Source organism: Lepus europaeus, chromosome 3 (genome assembly GCF_033115175.1).
Source record: "Lepus europaeus isolate LE1 chromosome 3, mLepTim1.pri, whole genome shotgun sequence".
Lineage (NCBI taxonomy): Eukaryota > Metazoa > Chordata > Mammalia > Lagomorpha > Leporidae > Lepus > Lepus europaeus.
The window spans coordinates 152,662,383-152,678,966 of record NC_084829.1 but is presented as its reverse complement, the minus strand read 5'-3'; the positions used below and the strand labels follow the sequence as shown (position 1 = coordinate 152,678,966).

The window sequence follows — 16,584 nt, the reverse complement described above, 5'->3', positions numbered from 1 at the left end:
TGGATGAGAAGATCATGGCAGAGATGTGATTACAGAAATAAAGTCTGGCTTCAGGATCACATAGATGGTCATTAAAGCCACCAGATTCTGTGGAACTGGTTAATAATGTTGACAACAGTCTTCTTAGCTGATGTGCACTAAGTACTCCCTACATGCCAGGACATATTCTGTTTTACATTATTTAATTCTTAAAAGTTTATAAGGCAAGTGTATTGGTTCTCTAGACCTTTTATTACTGAACAATAGAAATGCATTGTCTCAGTTGTGGAGATAAGAACTCAAGACGTCAAGGTGTCTGCAGGGTTGGTTCCTTCTGAGGACTGTGCAGATGGTTCTTTCCTGGCTTCTAGCATTTTACTCGTAATATCTGGCATTTCTTCATTTTGTAGATTCATCCCCCTTATTTCTTTTATTGTTGCATGACATTTTCCCTGCACCTGTGTCTCTCTACCTAAATTTTCCCATTTTATAAAAACACCAGTTACATTGGCTTAGGGCTAATCCTATTGAAATCCTCCTCACTTGATCATCTGTCAAGATCTTATTTCCAAATAAGCTTATATTCAAAGGTACATAGCATTAAGACCTCAACATCTTTATATTGGGAGGGGGATATAATCCAAAGCCTAACAAGGTACATATTATCTCTATCTTACAGATGAGGGAACTGAGGCATCAGACAATTAACTTGCCTGATGTCCCAAGGCTAATGCACTCAACAATATTACATAAAGTGTAGGAAAAGAGGACCAGGACATGTGCCCAAGAAATGTTCACATTCAAGACACAGGCACATGACCCCAGTGTGAGACCATGATGAACTGGACCAGAAATACCATCACTGCCTTCTAGTTTCTGGAATGTGTGATTGTTCTCCGCTGAGTCCTGACCATAAGGTCAAGATCCCCATCCCTAGGGAGGGCATCTTGCCTAGTGATTAAGACACCCAGATCCCATATCATAGTGTCTGGGTTTGATCACAGCTCTAGTTCCCAATTCCAGCTTCCCGCCAATGCAGATCCTGAGAAATAGCGGACAGTGACTGAAGTAGTTGGATCTCTGCTATTCACATGTGAGGAATACTGCAATGAGTTCCCACCTCACTGTTTTGGCCCTGCCTGGCCACAGCCATTGTGCACATTTGGGGAGTGAACTAACAGATGGGAGTTCTGTCTGTCCTTCTCTCTTTCTCTTCTCTCTAATAATTTTTTTAAAAAAAGATTCCTAACCACACTCTTGTCCTTAACATAAACCCATTGTTTATTCATTTTTGTTTCCTATAATCTTTAAATTACTTAAATCAAACTCCCAGAGAGGAGAAAAACAAGTGGAATGTCACACCACAGTAGCTATTGAAAAAGAATATTTCAAGAAGGAAATGCTTACCTGTATCATTGTTACAGAAAGATTAAGTAAAATAAGCACTTTAATGGTAACAGCAATTTGCTAACGAAAATGTGAGTTAGAAGAATGAGAGAGACCTGGGTTGCCAAAGCATAAATGGGAAGTGAGACCAGAAAGAAAGCAATATAAATGCCACAATCAAAGGCCCAGCTTTAAAGTAGAGTAGGGAGATAAACTCTATGGAGAAGTTGCTGTGGAATGGAGGGAGTGAATTTTTTTAAACAGGAGAGAGACTTTAACACATTTAAATACTGACAGAAATAAGCCACTAATGCAGGAGAAATTGAAGACATTTGAGAGAGTAGAAAACAATGGATGGGACCAAGTTGCTAAGGATGCAAGTGCCCACATAATGGAAATAACCTGAGACAAGAAGACAGAAAGAGGTAAGGATGGAAGTGGACCAATATAAGGCTAAATTAGGATGTGGTATTGGAGGCGTTTCCTGTAATGGCTTCTATTTGCTGAGTGAAATCAGAGACAAGATTACCTACTGAGAGTAAAGAGGAAGAGACAGGAGAAAAGCCTTGAGAGAGAGAAGAATATTTACAATAGTCATTTTGAAAAATAGCAGTGAGGTCTAAATGGGAAAACAGTGCAGGATTACCAGTTAGCACAGAGGACTCCACTGAGATCAAAGGTCATGAATTTGGGATGCCACTTAGTTCTGATTTTATGTGATTTTCTCCAGCCCCTTTCGGTGAGGCAGAAAAGCAGCAGAAACATTGGTAGTTGGGATTAATTCAAAGTTGAAGATAGAAGATCAAGGGAACAAGAAGTTTAGGGTGTTCAGAAGAGAATGATTGAAGAAATAAACCATAATATCTAGGCTGCTTGCAGAAGGAGTGAAGATTGGCAAGGCTAGGAGGGAGAAAATGGGAGGATCAAGGAAAACTCAAGAGCTCAAAGAACAGCTATTTAGGACTAAAAGGTAAAAGTCTGGGATGCTAAGAGACTGCAACAATTTCCATTTGGGACTTCAGAGCTGGAGGAGTCCCAGATGATCAGAAGATCGTGTGTATATGTGTGTGTGCATGTGTGTGCGCATGCGTGTTTGTGTGTGTGTGTGTGTGTCTTTGGAGATCTTCCCTCCATCATTATATATGGTCCTGAGTCTCACTCATCCCAACCTCTCTGCAGGTGTTGGCAGGAGATGCTGGGTGATAAGTTCATCCCCTGGTTACAGTGCTGTGTTCAAGGATGGGCACATGGCACATGGGACAAAAACTCATCGGGCTCTTCTCTGAGGTTTCATGCATAGATGCTTGGGGAACAGAGAGATTTTCTGCTTATGAGTTACAAAGACCATACAGCTGCTTCTACCTCTCTTACCTGGTAACAGGGAGGAATCCACTTGCAGAAGCAAAAGGGAACACCAACAAGCAAAGACAAGCAAAACTGAATAGAGATGGGACACAGATGGAAGGAAAAAAGAATCCAGACAACAATTTTGAATCCATTGTATCTAGCCCTACAGAAGCTAGTCTGTCTCTGAATCTTCTAAATGAGCTCCCAAATTCTTCTTTTAGCTCACAGAAATCGAAACTGGATTTCTGCACAGGACTTCAATCTAGGGTATGAATGGCTGAACCAAAAGCAGGTAAATGTATGAGAGCTTTGAAGACACAGGGCCTAAGGATGAGATGCTGCCTGGATTGCCTTACAGGCACTAAAGCCATCGAGGATGAAGGCAGGATCTAGTAGGGGTGAAGAGGACACCGGGGAACTATTCACAGAAGTTTAAGTAAGAATAGACAGGATGTTAGTGGGTAACTGCAATGTTACTTGGCACATGCCAGGATCCTCAAAGACCAAGGACTGTGTGCCATAGTGTTGGTGAGAGCAGTCTTATGACCTGGGAGGGGCCCTCCAACTCCAAGGTTAGATGAGCATGAATCACTCCCCTAGTGAAAACAGATTCTACCTGCATGTCCTTAGAATGATGGCAATATCAGTTATACACACTTCCTTAATGGTCGTCAGCCCACCACCCAGTGATCTTAAATCACTTGCTCTTCATCTGTAAAACAGACAATCAGATCAGGTTAAAAACTTCTCCTAGTTGAGATGTCAAATGCATCTATTTAGACAGTCAGACAATATCCAGAATAACCACGTGAGTAGCAGTTATCACCCAAGTGTATTTGGTAGAAGAGTATTAAATATTTTAAATCTTATCTAACCCCTTGCCCTTATCTAAAGCATAGTATATTTTATTAGACAATATAAATTATACATAAAAATTGCTGGAGAATAAAATCTAACATAAAAATCAGAGACTGGCCAGCCAACTCCGGAATAAGTGCTATGAGGGGAAGCTGACAACCCACTGGCATTTTAACAAGGAAGGAAATGACTTTATTAGAGGATACTCAACTTATCCAAATGACAAGAAGTTGATGTGTATATGGACTAATACATGTACAGAATTTATTTGTCTTGTCCCACATGCCCTTTCTACTAGAAGTCCCTAAGGATTATACTCAAGCATTTTTACCACCTCCATATGTGTGAAAGATGATTGTGTGTACACTTGAGTCACACAGTAGAAATACGATATATAAATGTGGACAGACGGAATGCAATTTCTTGCAGTGCAGAGACGTGGTACTAACCACTAGGGACTATTTTTATTCTGTTATATGAATCCTGATGCAGAATTAAAGTCAAAAATGGAAAAGTAATATAACTCATTTCTGTTTTTTAAATCATGTTGTTTAAAATATCTTTGGCCAGTGTAGAAAATAAATTTAGGGCCAGCGCCGTGGCTCATTTGGTTAATCCTCTGCCTGCGGCACTGGAAACCTATATGGGTGCTGGGTTCTAGTCCCGGTGGCTCCTCTTCCAGTCCAGCTCTCTGCTGTGGACTGGGAAGGCAGTGGAGGATGACCAGGAAGAAGCACCTGGCTCCTGGCTTCGGATCAGCACAGTGCTGGCTGTGGTGTCCATTTGGGGGGTGAACCAACAGAAGAAAGATCTTTCTCTTTGTCTCTCTCTCTCACTGTCTAACTCTACCTGTCAAATAAGTAAAAATAAAAATAAAAAAGAAAATAAATTTACACAGAAAGTACACCAAATTCATTAAAGATTGTATCTGGAAAATGAAAAAAGAATACAAAAACAATCCCCTGCCCCCCCCCCCTCCACACACACACACAGACCCACAGCTGCACCAACAGGTATACACTAAAGAGAGCCAGTGATGTAACTTCCTCCACTCGAGTGGGGGTGGGCGCACAGCAGTAGCCACCAATCCTTGGAGAATGGGAGGGGCTCTCCAGAGACTGCAGGCCTCCCTCTGAGAAAACTCGATGCTGCCTCTCTGGCCTCTGGCTGCTCTAGGTGCTGTCCTCAGTTGGGCTGCACAGGTGTATTACTTATCCTGTCATTGCACATGAAGGGGAACACTGGGCAGAGACAGCCAACCCCCATGCAGAGCACAGTCACACCCTCTATGGGGCCTGCTGCATCCACCCTATACATGCTGAGCTCCTTAGTTTTATTCTGCATTTGTCATTTTCTCTGTGTTTCACCATCCATTCTGCATTTATTAGAGAGTAATTTAATTTTTTAAACTTTTATTTAATAAATATAAATTTCCAAAGTACAACTTTTGAATTATAGTGGCTTTTTTCCCCCATAACCTCCCTCCCACCCACAATCATCCCATCTCCCACTCCCTCTCCCATCCCATTCACATCAAGATTCATTTCAATTATCTTTATATACAGAAGATCAACTTAGTATATACTAAGTAAAGATTTCAACAGTTTGCACCCACACAGACACACAAACTATAAAGTACTGTTTGAGTACTAGTTATACTGTTAATTTGCATAGTGCAACACATTAAGGACAGAGATCCTCCATGGGGAGTAAGTGCACAGTGACTCCTTTTGTTGATTTTACAATTTACACTCTTATTTATGACGTCAGTAATCACCCAAGGCTCTTGTCATGAGTTGCCAAGATTATGGAAGTCTCTTGAGTTCATAGAGAGTAATTTTCTTAAAAGAAGATCTTTACTCCCCACCATTTCACTTATTTTGTGTAGTACTATGAATTCTTTGATTTTTGTTTATTATTTTTGATTATTGATTATTTTGATTATTTTTTATTAAGACAAACAGCAGTGCATTTATTAAGCTTACGAAATTAAAATATAAAAATGTCATCTAGTATCAAGTCTATATTCAAGTTTACCAAATTGTTGAAAGAATATTTTAATGCTTTTTTACGCACACCAGGATCCAATCAAGTTTCAACCCTTGCAATTGATCATCATGTCTTCTTTTTTTTTTAAGATTTGTTTATTTATTTTGAAAGTCAGAGTTACACAGAGAGAGAAGGAGACACAGAGAGAGAGGGAGAGAGGTCTTCAATCTACTGGTTCACTCCCCAATTGTCTGCAAGGGCCAGAGCTGCACAGATCCAAAGCCAGGAGCCAGGAGGTTCTTCCAGGTCTCCCACGTGGGTGCAGGGGCCCAAGGACTTGGGCCATCTTCTACAGCTTTCCCAGGCCACAGCAGAGAGCTGGATAGGAAGTGAAGCAGCCAAGACTCTAACTGGCACCCATATGGGTTGCCAGCACTGCAGGCGGCAGCTTCACCCACTACACCACAGCGCCGGCATTATATCTTCATCTCCTTAGGTTAGAAGAAGTCCGTGCTTTATACATGACATTGACTTTTTGGAAACTCATGAACAGCTACTTGTACAGTTTTCATTTTCTCTTAATGTTTGAGTGCACTGAACCTATTTTTTCTGTTTCCTTTAATTAGACACTAGTGTTTTTTCAATGATGATTAAAAAAATACATTTCATATGGTAGAAATAAGATAAACTGTCCAAAAGAGTAACATGTGTTTCTCAGTGAAGTTAAAAATATGTTTTCCTGGACATTCATAAAAACAGAAATTGTAAAAGGCAGAGAGTGAACAAAATTAATAATAATGCCCTTAGCCTGAAGAAGAACTTTTGCTGTGGATGCACTTGATATATTAGTAAATAAACCAATTAGGTGTATTACCTTTTAAAGAAATTCTATAGGATACACTCCTAAATCTATAACTAAATCATATAATTCACAATTATACGGATATTTTCCTTCTTTAATGTTGGATCCACATTAAAAGTTTCATGATCAAAGTACTGGGACCAGCCCTGCTTAAACACTAAGAATTACCAGCCTGGAGGAGGGGTTAGGCTTAGCATCTAAGACACAGGTTAGGATGCTTACATCCCATATAGGAGAACCTGGGCTCAATCCCTGGCTCCACTACTGACTTCAGCTACCTACTAATGCAGACCATGGAAGGCAGCAGTAGTGGCCTAAGTAGTTCACTCCTGCCACCTACCAGCTCTAAGCTTTAGTCTGAACCAGCCTCAGCCACTGCAGGCATTTAGGAAGGGAACCCTGTCTGTCTCTTTCTCTGTCTCTCCCTCTCAGTCTCTCTGCCTCTCAAGCAAACAGGAAATTACCACCAGGTGTCATCTGGTAGCAACATTTAAAACAGGTTAGCTTTCTTCCTTGACGTCATACTTATCTAAGTTTTATCCAGGTAAATTAGGAGTATTGTCTTTTAGAAAGGCTGAGTAGGTTACACTCAAAGATCTGTCACTTGGGACTTAAGTTCATGATCACAGGGATGGTTTCTTCCTTATGCAGGTGATTTCTACCAGCATCACAACGATTCAGGAGAAGCTGAGGCTGTGGAGTAGTAGGAGAAGCAGGGCCTTTGGTGCAGAGCCAACTGAACATTGAGAAAGCAACATCGTCTTTGAGCCCCAGAGAGGTTGCAAAATAAAACCATTAAAGCTTCTCCACGTAGTCATTGTGAGCATTAAATTAGCTGGTAAAGAGCCTGACTCATAAGCAAACACCCTGGACATGTTAATCCCCTACTCCCATTTCCAAGTCTAGATGCGCAACCTGGTGGAATTCTTCTCAGTCCCAAAGTGCTAGCAAATAAAATAATAGGTGGTTTTAGTGCTGCACAATTATCTAAGGCTGGCATGTTTGAGATGCTTTGGTCAATGATGCATTCTTACCATATGATCAAAGTAGACAAGATTCATACACTGATTACATTTAAAAGAGATGGGGAATTGTGTGCCATCTCTTAGCCCCACCTCACTTGAGAGACCCAATGTTCAATGAGGAAATTTTAGGTGGCTTTGCAGGTGTCTATCTTGCCCAGTAGTCACATCTTTGAGGCAGGCACAGGTGACAAAATGATGCTGATGGGAATGGATCAGTCTTTCAAGACTTTTGATGATTTCATAGTCAGGAAGAGCGAGATTGGTCACATTCAAGCCCAACATCTTGGACACAATTGCCCTGAAATCCACCAGCTACAAAATCAAACAGAAACACATTAACTGGGAGCTCAAGATGTATCAGCTACTGCTGGGCCAGATGCAACAACAAAACAAAACAAACTGGAAAACCTAGGTTTGCATGATGAAAGCAAATACCCTAATTATTTTAGCCTTAATTCTTTCACTTACTAAATAAGTCAACTTGCCTAAGAAACACTTCTAGATTCCCTTAAGGTGATGACCCGATTGATATTGTATTGGCTACCAAGTCAAGAATCCCAGTTAATGACAGACTTTGTGGACTCAAAAGGCTTCCATAGCCTAGCCAGCTTATGTCAAGAGCCTCAGGTGGTCACTGACATCATACATAAGAATATTAGCTGTTAAATGAACAACAGGAATCACTGTGCATTAACTCCCCATACAGGACCTTTGTCCACATTGAGTTGTATTGAGAGTTAACTGTAAAACTAGTTCTCAGTGTGTGTGTGTGCAAATTGTTGAAATCTTTACTTGATATAGGATTGGTCTTCTGTGTACAAAGTTAACTGAATCTTAATGGAAAATAGGACTGGGAAGGGAAGAGGGAGGAGGAGGGGGTGTGGGAGGGTGGGTATGGTGAGAAGAATAAATATACTCCTAAAGTTGTACTTATGAAATTTGTATTCCTTAAAAAATACATTTTAAAAAATAATTTAAAAAATTAATCCCAGTTAAGGAACCATGAATGAGACTCTGACCTAATTAAAACTATTTTCTCAAGTCTAGGATGGCACTAACCATCTAATGACTTCAAAGGCAGTTCTGAATATTGGCAAATGAAATGATGACTGGGTATACACTTCATATATTAAAAAAGATTGAATTGTTTGTGTCAATGGATGCTAAATTCTATGCAATGGAATTTTAACCAAGCAATGAACTTCTTTTATTTTTTGGTAAAGATGTGTTCATTTTAAAGTCAGAGAAAGGAAAGATAGTGGGGAGAAAAAGGTCTTCCATCTGCTGATTCACTCCTGAGATGGCGACAATGGCCAGGGTTGAGCCAGGCTGAAGCCAGGAGCCAGGAGCTTCATCTGGGTCTCCCATGTGGTGACAAGGGCCCAAACATTTGGGTCATCTTTCACTGTTTTACCCAGGTGCATTAGTAGGGAGCTGGATTGGAAGTGGAGCATCCAGGACTCAAATTGGTACCATATGGGATGCCAGCATTGTGAGCAGTGGCATTACCCACTGCACCACAATGTCGACCCTCCAATGTACTTCTTAAACGAAAGGGAGAACAAATGGCAAGTTTAAGCTGATGAAAGTAGGAAGACTTCCCATTATTATCAAGTCACATCACACATATTGACACCTCACAATCCATAACATTGGACAATTCTGAGATAGTATCTGTTTATCACAAAAGGAAAACTGGGAGGCCAGGAACAATGGCTGCAATATACCTCATGAAGATCAGTGTTGAGGTGCAGTAGGTTAAGCCACCACCTGCAACATAGGCATCCCATATCACAGCACCAATTGGAGTCCCAGATTCTCTCATTCTGATCCAGGTCCCTGCTAATGCACCCGGGAAACCAATGGAAGATGGTTCAAAAACTTAGACCCTGGCCACCCACATGAGAGACCTGGATGGAGTACCAACCTCCCAGAGCTTTAACCTGGCCAGCCCCAGATGTTACAGCTATTTGGTGAGTGAACCAATGGTGAAAGATCTCTTTCTCTTTCTATTTCTTGGTTTCTCTCTGCCACTCTTCCTTTCAAATAAATTACAAAGTAAACCTTTAAAAAAAAATAACTATGTCTCATAGTTCTTTGAATTCTTGTAGGTTTCTCTCTGCGGTTCTAGGCCAGTGCAGAAGCTGGTACATAAGGGGTGTCTGAGCAATACCTCAATAAGGTACCTTCCATTTTTGAAAAGATGTGATGCAGCCTAGATGCAGCTATATCTACAAGAACTGCCTTCCAAACATTCCCATTCCGGTTGCTTCCCAGCCTACTTCCCATGCAGAGTCCAATTGGAGAACTGTAATATTCTCTTTACCTACTATGGTCTAAACACTCGTGTCCTCCTCCCAAATTCACACATGTTGAAACATAATCACTAATGGGACAGATTAGGAGGAGGGGCTTGGGAGGTAAACTGGTCTCCATGATGCTAGCATGGCTGGAGTCTCCATGATGGGATGGGAGCCCTTGCGAAAGAGGCCTCAGAGAGCTGCCTTGCCCCTCCCACCAGGTGAGGATACAGTGAGAAGGCACCACCTATGAACCAGAGGCTGAATCTGAACGTACCTTGATCTTGAACTTCCCAGCCTGCAAAACTGTGATAAATACATGTCTGTTGTTTAGAAGCCACTTGATCTATGACATCTTGTGATAGCAGCCTTAGGGGACCAAGACAACTCCCAAGTCTCCCTCCAGCTTTACCACCTTTTCAAAGGTGGCCAAAGCTGTTCATTCCTGGGAGGTTTCATCCTTAGAACACTCATTCTCAGTTTGATTTTTCCCAACTCTGCCTGACACATGAGCCAAAGCAGAGGCAGCCAGAAAGAAAGAAAGAAAAATACCCTAGGACCAGAGTCTACTCTCTGCCCCTTTGAGCCTCAGAAAGAGTGACATGAAAGCCAAGGCAATGGGGGTCAAGCTGCCCCGGACATGTTTCTTTATGCCTGACCTCCTGATGTGGTCGCCAGATAAAAGACACAACCAGCCAGCCAGCGAGTCCTTTTTTATGGCTAACATCTGTGCTTGGTCGACCGTCAAGTCTAAGTGCCACTGTTTGAGACGTAGGGCTGTTTCCTGCCCCGATCTCCACCACAGATAAGGCTTCTCACCTGAGGTCCAAGCCTTGGCTAATGTTAAAAAATCTGGGATGATGCAAACTTCAGAGGCAATCACCAAACACAATAAAAACCTGACCACGAGCAGAACTTGGTTTCTCACCAGCTTTCCACTGCTTTGATAACTACCTCATTTACTCCCTTACAAGCCATGTCATGAAAATGTTCAGTTATTTTTCTTCACAGGGTAAATCATAATGGTTATTCGAATGCCAAAAACATGCTGGGAGGGAGGGCGGATGTGTTCAAATGAAATGGAAGCTGGTTTTGAAGAAATGAATGAATAATGCCCTCTTTGGCAGCCCATGTACAAAATGTGGAAGGATACAGAGATGAGTACGGCCCCTGGGCAAGGATGACACCCACATTCACGAAGCAGTCTAGATTTTCAAAACTAAAAGGAATGGTGAATAGTGATCAAGTTTGGGACTATGTTGTCATTTCCTAAACAAGGTTTTACCACCAGCTCCCTACTCACCTGCTTTTCTCTCTTTTCTACTTCTTCCAGAGATTTTTTTAGTGTATTCATTTCACTTGTCACCACTTCTATCATGGTTCTGGCCCTTTCTTTATCCTCCTTGGCATCATGCTCGGCGGTATCCAGTTCTGACTTGACAGATATTAGCTTCTTCTCAACTTTCTCCTTCATCTTCTCCAGCTTGTCTCTGGATTTAGTTAGGTCTTCAAGGGCTTTGGTCTGCTCCAAAGTTTTAATCTAAGAAATCAAGAGAATGCTGATCATTTCTATTTGTATTTATTTAGAAAAACCATATAAGCAAGACAACCCAGAAGTCAATGGAATTCACTTAAAAACTGTTTTATGAGTAAAGAATGGAATTCATCCCGAACAGCTCAATAGATTTTGCTAGCCATTATGCTCTGGATGAACATATCTTGAGACAGCTACAGTTTATAAACAACATATAGAATGTCTTCATGGGAAAATCAATGAGATAAAATTGGAGACAGCATGATTCCAGGGTTAGATATTAAAATAAAGCCCTCAGGCAACTTGTCCTTTGTGCTCCAAGCAATGGTCATCTCCTATACAAAAACATTAGGAAAAGTAAAACACTTTCACTTATAATTGCATCCCATCTAAAAATGCCCTTGATGAGTTTTCTTCAAGGCTGATAGGATAATTTAGATCGGTGATTTTCCAGAAGAATCTTCTAATTTCATCAATGAGTAGGGGAGGTGGGAGGTGGCATGTGGCAACTGCCTTCCCCTGCAATGTGGATAGGCCTTGAAAACATGGAATGAATCAACACAAAAGGAGAAGTATTTACACGGCTGCACTTCTGTGAGGTAGCTAGAAAAGATACTAACCTGAGGGGGGGGGACAGAGAGAGAGAATGGGGGAGCTGTTGGTGGGCAGATGGAAATGCTCCAGAGGTGGATGATAGTAATGGCCGCACAAAAGTGTAAATATCAAAAATGCCACTAATTTCACACTTGATAATGGATAAAGTGGCAAATTTTAGGTTATGTTTATTTTACCACTATAAAAAGAATTTGTAACAGTCTAACAGAGACACAAAAAAATTTTAATGATTACTAAAAATAACCACTTAATATCCATGAGGATGGCTAAAATACAGACAATAACAGTGCTTACAAAGATGTGGAGAAACTGGAACTTTTACACACTACTTCAAAGGATATAAAATGATATAGCTACTATGGAAAACAGCTGACCAGTTTTCAAAATGTTAAACATAGAATTACCACATGACTCAGGAATTCTACCCCTAGGGGTATATCCAAGAGAATTGAAAATTTATGTAAATGCCCAAAGGAGCAATATTCACAATTTCTAAGAAGAAGAACCTAAATGTCCATCGGATGAATGGAAAAACAAAATGTCATATAGGGGCTGGCACTGTGGTATAGCAGGTGAAGATTAGCGGGTGAAGCTGCTGCCTGCAGTGCTGGCATCCCATATGGGTGCCGGTTCAAGACCCAGCTGCTCTTCTGATCCAGCTCTTTGCTATGACTGGGAAAGCAGTAGAAGATGACCCAAGTCCTCAGGCCCCTGCACCCCCATGGGAGACCCAGAAGAAGCTCTGGTTCCCTGCTTCAGATCTGCTCAGCTCTGGCCATTGCAGCCATTGGGGGAGTAAACCAGCAAATGGAAGACTCTCTCTCTCTCTCTCTCCCTTCCTCCCTCCCTCTCTCTCTCCTTCTCTCCCTCTCTGCCTCTTCCTCTCTAACTCTACCTTTCAAATAAAATAAATAAATCTTTTTTCAAAAAAAAGTCATATAGCCACACAATAGAACATCATTCAGCAATATAATGAAATATAGTAGTATGACATGATGCATGGATGGGCCTTGAAAACATTATGCTAAGGGAAAGGAGAGAGAGAGAGAAATAGAGAGAGAATTATGTCATTAATTATTCCCCAAATACCCACAACAGCCAAAAGTGGGCCAGACCAAAGCAAGGAGCCAAGAATTCAATCCAGTGGCTCACAATGGTGGCAAGAACCCAAGTACTTGAGCCATCATCTAATGCCTCCTAGGGTGCACAGTAGGAAGCTGGTTTGGAAGCAAAGGTGGGACTCTGTTATGAGATGCAGTGTCCAGGTGGCTCCTGACTGCCTCACAACAATAGCCACCCCCACATATTGCATTATTTCATTGACATAAAGCATCTGGAAAAAACCAGGGACTGACAGGGAGTGAGTGGGAGAAGGGACAGAATGCAGAGTAACTAGTTATAGGTGACGAAATGTCCAGAAATTAGATAGTAGTGGTGTTTGCACAATTCTGTGAATAAACTAAAAACCACTGACTCTTACACTTTAGAAGACAAATGGCAGCTGGCATTGTGGCACAGTGGCTAAGCTGCCTCCTGTGATGCCAGAATCCTTCATGAGTGCTGTTTGGAGTCTCTGCTGCTCCATTTCCAATCCAGCTACCTGCTAATGTGCCTTGGAGGCAGTGGAACATGGCCCTGCCACCCACGTGGGAGACCTGGATGGAGTTCATGGCTCCTGGCTTCAGCCTGGCCCAGGCCCAGCCATTTTGGCCATTTGGGGAATGAACCAGTGGATGGAAGACCTGTCTTTCTCTTTATGTCCCTCTCTCGTTGCAACTCTTTCAAATAAATAAATCATTTTAAAAATGTTTCATATGTGAATTATATTTTGATGAAGCTGTTATTTGAAACTACATGTATAAAAAAAGCCCTTAAATGGCATCAAAATTAATTACTTTGAAATAAACAAACAGACACATGGAATGAGCAGAAAAACTGCATAGTCCAGCAGAGCTGTGAATCTAATTCTGAGCTTCCTAACAGTTCAAACCAGGTCTGGAAGCATATTCTCAAAAAAAGGGGGGGGGGGCAAGATCTTGTGCTTTAATTTTGGTTCAAATCATTTTAAGAATAAATATAACGAAATAAAAGATATCAAATAATCCATGTTGGGAGTCCTCCCCTGTGCTCCCGTCCCTTCTTTGTTAAGAAAGAAGGAAGTTCTCTCACTGCATCTCCTCTCATCCTATTGCTCCTATGGCAGAATGTGACTAAGAGGGTGTTGAAAGGAAGCAAGCCAGAGAGGCTTAACTTATCCACAGTATAAAGAGCTGAGATAAAAGGAGGGGAGGGAGTAGAGGGAGGATATGAGGGTCTATGCTATCAAGGTTGCATGAAATGCTTTTTGGAGAAGTTCGAAATGGTTCACAGAGAACTGGAGGTTCTCTCTAGCTAGGTGGTATCTAGCAAGATACAAAGAAATGGAAATAGATTCTCTTGTTTTAAAGATTTATTTTATTTTTACTTGAAAGTCAGAGTTACACAGAGAGAGAAGGAAAGGCAGAGAGAGAGGTCTTCCATCCACTGGTTCACTCCCCCAGATGGCCGCAACGGTCGGAGCTGCACCTATCGGAAGCCAGGAGCCAGGAGCTTCTTCTGGGTCTCCCACATGGGTGCAGGAGCCCAAGGACTTGGGCCATCTTCTACTGCTTTCCCAGGCCATAGCAGAGAGCTAGAACAGAAGAGGAGCAGCCAGGCGCTCATATGGGATGCTGGCACTGCAGGTGGCGGCTTTACCAGTTATGCCACAGCACCAGCCCCAGGAAAGATTCTTTAAAATGTTGCTCTTCTTGATCAGTGAAATCCTTCTTTGAATTTTTAGTAACATTAAAGTTGTTGAACTATCGGTTATTTCTTGACAAAATGTTAGAATTAGAAAATGTGCTCACCTGATCCAAACTTGAACAGTTCTTACTATCCCACTAGACAGCCAGAGGAATGGGGCCCACATTGTGGTGCAGTGGGTTAAAGCCCTGGCCTGAAGCACCGGCATCCCATATGGGCGCTGGTTCTAGTTCTGGCTTCTCCTCTTCTGATCCAGCTCTCTGCTATGGCCTGGGATAGCAGTAGAAAATGGCCCAAGTCCTTGGGTCCCTGCACCCATGTGGGAGAACTGGAAGAAGCTCCTGGTTCCTGGCTTTGGATTGGCACAGCTCTGGCTGTTGTGGTCAGTTGGGGAGTGAACCAGCAGATGGAACACCTCTCTCTTTGTCTCTACCTCTTTCTGTAACTCTGTCTTTCAAATAAATAAAAAAGTAAAAAAAAAAAAAAAAAAAAAAAAAAAAAAAACCACTCTCATGGGCCATGAGAGTATTTTAGGCATGGAAACAAGACACTCTGGAAAAAAAAAAAAAAAAGAAGACCTAAATAAAAGATCTCTGCGAGTGAGATCCCAGTGGAAAGAATGGGGCCATCAAAGAAGGAAGTACCTTTCTCTGAAGGGAGGAGAGAACTTCCACTTTGACTATGACCCTGTCAGAATAAGATCAAAGTCGGCGAACCCTAAAGGCTTCCATAGCCAAGGCAACTCATGACTAGACCCTAGGGAGATTACTGACGCCAAAAACAAGAGTACCAAATTGTTAAATCAACAACAGGAGTCACTGTGTACTTACGTCTCATGTGGGATCTATCCTTAATGTGTTGTCGAATGTGAAGTAATGCTATAACTAGTACTGAAACAGCATTTTTACACCTTGTGTTTCTGTGTGGGTGCAAACTGATGAAATCTTTACTTAGTATATACTGAATCGATCTTCTATATATAAAGATAATTGAAAATGAAAAAAAAAACTTGGTGTTAAATTGGAAATTGCATAGAAAATTAATCAATTTTTAAAAAATATCATGTAGGATCTCTGTCCTTAATGTGCTGTACACTATTATTTAATGCTATAACTAGTACTCCAACAGTATTTTTCACTTTGTGTTGCTATGTGGGTGCAAACTTTGAAATCTTTACTTCATATATACTAAACTGATCTTCTGTATATAAAGAGAATTGAAAATGAATCTTGATGTGAATGGAAGGGGAGAGGGAGCAGGAAAGGGGAGGGTTGTGGGTGGGAGGGAAGTTATGGGGGGGGGGCATTGTAATCCATAAGCTGTACTTTGGAAATTTATATTCATTAAATAAAAGTTTAAAAAAAAGTCAGAGGTATGGTAGAAACTATTCTAAGACTGGAACTAGGACATGACATGGAAGAGACATGACTGCTTGGGATATGGATGGCCAGATGGAAAGTCCAGTTTATATCTTCTGTGTCATTAAATTGAGAAAAAATCTGCTGAACTCATAAGCCAATTTTTAACTATTATAACACATATAATTTCCAAAGAGATAGAGTTCTTTTTGAAAGATTTATTTACTTATCTGTTTGAAAGGCAGAGTGATAGAGAGGGGGAGACACAGAGAGAGATCTCCCACCCACTGATTCACTCCCCAAATAGCTGTGACAGCCAGTGCTGGGCCAAGCCAAAGCTAAGAACCTGAAACTCTCTTCAGGCCTCCTTTGTTGGTGGCAGGAACCCAAGCACTTGGACTATTTTCTGCTGCTTTCCTAGGCACATTAGCAGGGAGCTAGATCAAAACCAGAGAAGCTGAGACTCAAACAGGTACTCTGATATGAGATGTTGGGGTCACAAGTAGTGCCTTAACCTGCTGTGCCACAATGCCAGCCCCATAGATGA

At 41.5% G+C, this 16,584-nt stretch overlaps 1 protein-coding gene and 1 non-coding gene across 2 annotated transcripts in view; one reads left to right on the top strand and one right to left on the bottom strand.

The window, feature by feature from the left end:
• Nucleotides 1-7,545: 7,545 nt before the first annotated feature.
• CCDC170 (coiled-coil domain containing 170) overlaps nucleotides 7,546-16,584 on the bottom strand; it is a 121,686-nt gene continuing 112,647 nt past the window's right edge. Inside the window, exons 10-11 of the mRNA XM_062187284.1 lie at nucleotides 11,050-11,286; nucleotides 7,546-7,758 (exon numbers count right to left, since the gene is read on the bottom strand). Of these exons, the coding sequence (XP_062043268.1) occupies nucleotides 7,558-7,758; nucleotides 11,050-11,286 (438 nt within the window). The 3' untranslated portion in view covers nucleotides 7,546-7,557. The remainder of the gene's footprint in view (nucleotides 7,759-11,049; nucleotides 11,287-16,584) is intronic.
• LOC133757228 (U6 spliceosomal RNA) lies at nucleotides 10,860-10,961 on the top strand. Its single transcript, XR_009865604.1, has one exon. It is a non-coding gene; the product is annotated as a U6 spliceosomal RNA (small nuclear RNA).